The sequence below is a fragment of the Rutidosis leptorrhynchoides genome, chromosome 5 (assembly GCF_046630445.1).
Source record: "Rutidosis leptorrhynchoides isolate AG116_Rl617_1_P2 chromosome 5, CSIRO_AGI_Rlap_v1, whole genome shotgun sequence".
NCBI classification, from domain to species: Eukaryota; Viridiplantae; Streptophyta; class Magnoliopsida; order Asterales; family Asteraceae; genus Rutidosis; species Rutidosis leptorrhynchoides.
The window spans coordinates 109,651,180-109,657,867 of NC_092337.1; the positions used below are offsets into that span (position 1 = coordinate 109,651,180).

A 6,688-nucleotide genomic window follows, 5' to 3' on the forward strand; every position below is an offset into this window, starting at 1 on the left:
ACTAAAAAAGCACCTAAGCAATGGCATTAAAAGTTTAATGAAGTGGTTTTATCTACTAGTTTTCATTTGAACCAGTATGATAAATGTGTATATAGCAAATTCGATGATTCTGGTAATGGAGTTATTATTTGTCTATAAGATGATGACATGTTGATCTTTGGGACCGACCAAAATCAGATTGGCTTAACAAAAGAGTTTATGTCATCAAAGTTCTCTATGAAGGTTCGGGGGAGGTTGAATTTATCCTTAGTATAAGGATCCAACGTGAAAACAATGAAATTTCTATTTCTCAATCTCATTATATTAAGAAAGTACTAAAGAAATTCAATTGTTTTGATTGTACTCTTGTGAGTACACCTGTGGATCCAAGTAGGAACAGATGCCTAACAAAGGTGAAGTTGTATCACAGCTTGAGTATTCTAAGGTGATTGGCTTATTGATGTATGACATGACTTGTACAAGGTCGGATATTGCTTTTGCTGTGGGTAAATTGAGTAGATATACTAGTAATCCTAGTACTTATCATTGGCAAGTAATTAGGCGTATACTGAAGTATTTGAAGAACACTATGGATTATAGTATCTTATACTGGATTTTCTTCAGTGATAGAAGGATATACTAATGCGAGTTGGATAACCAATGCTGAAGATCATTCTTCAACAAGTGGTTGGGTGTTCTTGCTTGGAGAAGGTGCCATCTCATGGGCTTCTAAGAAGCATACATGTATTACCAACTTAACTATAGAATCTGAGTTTGTTGCATTACCTGCTGCTGGTAAAGAAGCAGAATGACTTAGAATCATGATTTATGATATTATATTATTGCCTTAACTTATTGCACATGTCTATACATTGTGATAATGGTGCGACATTGGCAAAGGCTTATAGCCAGATATACAATGGGAAGTCTAGACATTTAGGTGTCAGACATAGCATGATTCGTGAATTTGTCACGAATGGGGTGATTTCTATAGTGTTTGTGGGGTCGCAACAGAATTTAGCTGATCACTTGACGAAGGGTTGGCTAGAAACTTGGGTGACAAGTCTGCTATAGGGATGGTTTAAACTCCGCATAGATTGCTAATTATAAGATACTCAATTCCCTTCTGATGAAAATCAGAAGATGAATTCAACATGGAAGGCTTATGATTAGAAATTGGAGTACATAATTTTGTATCATCCCAAGGTAAGGAATGTACTCGGACCTGCTGAAGGTGAGGTTGACGTTTAGCTTCTTAACGGTTCATTTGAAAAAGTGCAAAAGCAGGTGCATGCATGACTGAAGTGAACTACATATGTGAATGTGAACTTTTGCCGCTTCAAGAAAGCTTTGAACTTTTAGCTTTGGATACATTCATGAATGGATATGGACACATGGCTTGTATTGTGTCAGGATAGCTTTAGAGTATTTGAAAATTTATGTGTATGTTATTTTCAGTTATTCAAATGGGTTGAATGGTTCAATTCTTAGAACACCAGGGTGTTCTCGAATATTTGGAATGTGTAATGTAGTAAGCTAAAAATTCAATCTTCAAGATATTTTCATTTATGCACGAGTTTCATTTTAATTGTTTATTTCTCATATAACAAATTGGACTAAATTGGGGAGGATTGTAAGGAATTTAGTGTAATTGAGGAATTTCATTGTTTCATTTGGAAATTGGGTAGGAGGTACGAAGTGTACACCCATCTAGTGAAAAACTTCCCTGACCCAAAAGCTATTTCGTAACAATCTTGACTTATGAGTTAAGAGTTACATAATTGAGTTATAATGACATTAAAACTAGTCTTGTAATCACTTGTGCTTTACTGTAATTTAAGACTAGTTTTGTAACTACAAGTGACATTAAGATTAGTCTTGTAGCCTCCTTTATGATTGAATGCTATCATGTTTGATGAATGTCATTAAGACTAATCTTGTAACCTTTATGGTTTAAACTTAGTCATGTAACATATATAGTATAGCGGTTTAATGTCATTAAAATCTTGTAACCACCACGAGTATATTAATATCATAATGAATTACAGTATAACTTATGTTTAATGTCATTAAGTTATGGTTTAATGTCATAATGAATTATAACATATTGTGACATTAAGGTGTGGTTAAATGATATAAAGATGTGATTTAATATCATTGTTTTGTAATCGTTCAAGTAATTATGAATAAATATAAATATTATTAATGATTTTGGGTACCTAAAGGAAATACTATTTTTATGAGAAAGTGATAAGAAAAACACCTAATACTCTCTAGCGAATGGATTCTTGTTTTGTGCCAAAAATTAGAAGATAATAAATGACTTTTGGTTGAAGACTTTTTTTCGAAAATGTATTCGCTATTATATAAATTTTCGTTATTTTTGAAAAAAAAAAAAAAACTTGTTAACTACGGAGTAGTCAGTAAGAATTAAACAAAAAGTTAATACTATTCAACCAAAACAAGCTCGAGCAGTAATTAAACTAATAAGAATTTGATACAAATTCGACTTTTAACAAAGAGTTTGATAGCATTAATATGCTTTTTTGCTAATGTTGTCCTAAACCGGTTGGTGAAGTATTTATTATATTTTTCTAGATAAAACTTGCAATATTTTTTTTCTTTCATAAAGTAAGTCATCCCTTTACCTCAACACATGGCACATCCCCCCATCCATTCATCCATCCATCCCTCACCCCACACCCATGACTCCATGAGGGCCTATATATACACATTCTTCACCACCATAATACTTGAGCAAACTCCTTTTTCTGCTTCTCTCTTTCTTTATAATTAAACATAAATACATCAAGTGTTTTTGAAAGTTGAAAGAGAGAGCATCCATGGCTGTTTTGATTGTGATTATTGGTGTTGTTTTGGGACTTTGCCTATTAAGCACTGCCCTTTTAAGATGGAATGAGTTGAAGTACAGGAAGAATGGCTTACCCCCTGGTACCATGGGCTGGCCACTTTTTGGTGAGACCACTGACTTCCTTAAACAAGGCCCCAGCTTCATGAAAAACCAGAGAGCAAGGTTCTTTCTTTTTATCCCATTTTTTCAAATTTAAAAGAAAAAAAGCAACCTTTTTCTTGATATACATTAAAAACCCAACTCAGAAATGCATCATTTCACTCTGGGTTATTTTGTAATTTCAATTAGATGTTGAAGATACTAATACACGTATTCAAATGAGTTAAAAATCACATCACATTTTTATGAAAAAACCACACAAAATGGCAACTTCTTACTTGAAGTGCACTATCATACTCTTGGGTGATTTAGTCATTTCACTTGTGTTTCTTGATGGAGAGTACCTTTTTACTTGATCTTTAAAAACACCCACTTCAGAAATACATCATTTCACTCTAATTATTTTAGAAACTTCACATGTAGTTCTTGATTTGACACATAAAAAGCAACTTTCTTTCTTCACCCTTTTCAAACCCCAACTCATAAATGCACCATTTCAATATGGGTACTTTAGTAATCTAATCTTTTTTTGTTTAATTTGTTAATGACACAGGTATGGAAGTGTGTTCAAATCTCATATTTTGGGATGCCCCACAATTGTTTCAATGGATCCAGAGCTCAATAGATTCATCCTCATGAATGAAAACAGAGGAATCCTTCCTGGTTACCCACAATCTATGCTTGATATTTTGGGTAAATCAAATATTGCTGCTGTTCATGGCCCTGCTCACAAAAACATGAGAGGTGCATTGCTATCACTTGTTAGTCCCACAATTATAAAAGAACAAATTCTACCAAAAATTGATGATTTCATGAGATCCCATCTCTCTAATTGGAATAATCAAATCATTGACATTCAAGAAAAAACCAAAGAGGTATGCATCCTTTCATGGTACTGTAATGCACAACTCTGCATTGCACTCTGTTTCTCATGTAGTATTATATTTTCATTATTACAGATGGCTCTGTTATCATCAATGAAGCAAATTTGTGGGATTGAATCTAGCTCATTTACTAAGGAGTTCATGCCTGAATTCTTTAACTTAGTTTTGGGAACACTTTCACTTCCTATTAATCTCCCAAACACAAATTATCACAGAGGATTACAGGTTAGCATAAAAAACAAGTTTATTTATTTTGATTAATATGTATCTTATTTAAAAAAGTTAATAAATTTATGAAATGGGATTGCAGGCAAGGAAGAATGTTGTAAGAATGTTGGGAGATTTGATTGATAAAAGAAGAAAATGTAAAGAAGAAAAGCATAAAGATATGCTTAGTATGTTGATGAGTGGTGTGGAGAACAGATATAAATTAAGTGATGAAGAAATAATTGATCAAATAATTACAATTTTGTATTCTGGGTATGAGACAGTTTCCACTACTTCAATGATGGCTGTAAAGTATCTTCATGATCATCCAACAGTTCTTCAAGAACTTAGAGTAAGTTGTATTTCTTTCTTTCTTTGTTTTTTCATTTATTAATAATTCAAAAATATTAATAATCATTTTTAAATGTTTTAATAAAGCTGGTTAATGTAATTTTTGTTATGCATATTTCTACTTTTTCTACTTGATATTTTGATTTTGATGTTGAATTAAATCAAGAGTTTTATTTTTAATTAAATTAATTTAAATTATACTTATATTAATTGTTGTAGAAAGAACATTTGGGAATCAGAGAGCGGAAAATGGCAGAGGACCCACTTGACTGGGATGACTACAAGTCCATGAAGTTCACCCGTGCGGTGGGTTATTTAATTATTATTAATTAATTAATTATATTATTTATGGAATTTATGTAGATCTTTTATTTTTTAAAATAATTATAATTTAACAAACAGAGATTAATCAGAGTTATCATGTGGGGTGGTGCAGGTGATCTTTGAAACCTCTAGATTGGCAACCATTGTTAATGGGGTTTTGAGAAAAACTACCAAGGAAATGGAACTCAATGGTGAGTGTTTTTCTTTTAATTTTTTTTGTCTATTAGCATTCTTTTTTATTTTATATTTAATTTAGTTTGTTTTAAAAAAACATAACAATTTTGAGAGTAACTAGTTCATTACTAAAAGAAAATGTTGAATAAACATAAATAAAATGCGTTACTTTGTACTTACAATGCCATAAACTGGATACTATGTGCTTATATGCTTTAGTATATAAGCAGTTTATTAAATTAAATAATGGCAGTTTATTAAATTAAATAAAAAAGTTATGAACAATATTCTTATTGTGCACCCAAAAAGGTACATATTCGTAATTAAACTAATATAATGGTTACAATCTTTTAATAATAATAATAATAATAATAATAATAATAATAATAATAATAATAATAATAATAATAATAATAATAATAATAATAATAATAATAATAATAATAAAATAATTAATAATAATAAAATAATTAATAATAATAATATAATTAGAAAGTGACACTTGGTAGAGAATAGAGAATATTGAGAGATTAGTGGTTGCTGATACAATGTTTAATTATTGATTTGAATATTTTATATGAAAGAATCGAACTTACTTGAAAACGCTTAGTATCAATTGATTGATTAAAAAATTATTACGTGAAGTAAAATATAAGTGGGGGTCTTTGGGGCTTATGCTGTAAGCGGTGTCATCATCTTTACCATGGACCCCACTTCTACCATTCCACATGGCACACCTACTCTTCCAGCTTGGACTACTTGACCCATGACCCATTTCTTTGTTTTTTAATACAATTATTAGTATCATCTTAACCTTTTTATGAATACTTTCATAATATTTATAATATATTTTTTTTATTATTATTAATAATACACAAGTACAAGTTTTTATTAGCCAAAAGAAAAATAAAATAAAAATACTATGTACTAAACCTCTTTTTTTTCTCATTTCTAGGATTTGTAATTCCTGAAGGATGGAGGATATATGTATACACAAGGGAAATAAATTATGACCCGTGTTTGTATCCGGATCCATATACTTTCAACCCTAAAAGATGGCTGGTTAGTCTTTGCTTAACTTATTTTATATGAAATTTTCTACCTTTTTTATAATATATGAAATTAAATTACAATAAACTTAATCGGTTTTGATGTTATTAAATGTAGGATCGAAGCTTGGAGATGCAAAATAATTTTTTCATTTTTGGAGGCGGGACGAGACAATGTCCTGGAAAAGAACTTGGCATTGCGGAAATTTCGACTTTTCTTCATTACTTTGTAACTAAATATAGGTAATGTTACGTTTCTAACGTATAAAATTGTTTGAATTATTATGTATAGAATTTTTTTTTTACCGTTTTTAGAGTTGTCGTTAGAAAATGAATTTAATTTGTAAATGAAAAATTGCAGGTGGGAAGAGGTTGGAGGAGATAAGCTAATGAAATTTCCAAGAGTTGAAGCACCAAATGGACTACATATAAAAGTTTTGAATTTATAAACATAAGAAATAAGAAAAAATGATTGTGTAAATGTACAAATGATGATTGATAGTAGTAGATTTTGACACAATGGTAGACAGATTGTACAAAATTATTTAACATAATAGGCTCTCTTTTTATTCATGCATATAATTATATAATAATAACATATAACATACATATAGTATCATACAAAGTAATATATTATTGATTTTGTTTTTCTCTCTTTTATTGATATTATCCATGTCAATATTTTCGATTCATGATTGTATTATTATTATTTTTTTTTTTCATGATTGTATTTCGATTCATGATTGTAT

The 6,688-nt window shown here is 30.1% G+C and overlaps 1 protein-coding gene across 1 annotated transcript; it reads left to right on the forward strand.

The window, feature by feature from the left end:
• The first annotated feature begins 2,822 nt into the window (after window positions 1–2,822).
• LOC139848019 (cytochrome P450 85A1-like) lies at window positions 2,823–6,488 on the forward strand. The gene is made up of 9 exons (XM_071837759.1): window positions 2,823–3,013; window positions 3,504–3,825; window positions 3,910–4,059; window positions 4,145–4,393; window positions 4,612–4,698; window positions 4,829–4,907; window positions 5,846–5,952; window positions 6,058–6,182; window positions 6,301–6,488. The coding sequence occupies exons 1-9, from the start codon at window positions 2,823–2,825 to the stop codon at window positions 6,386–6,388; spliced, it is 1,398 nt and encodes a 465-aa protein (XP_071693860.1). The 3' UTR covers window positions 6,389–6,488.
• Window positions 6,489–6,688: the final 200 nt, after the last annotated feature.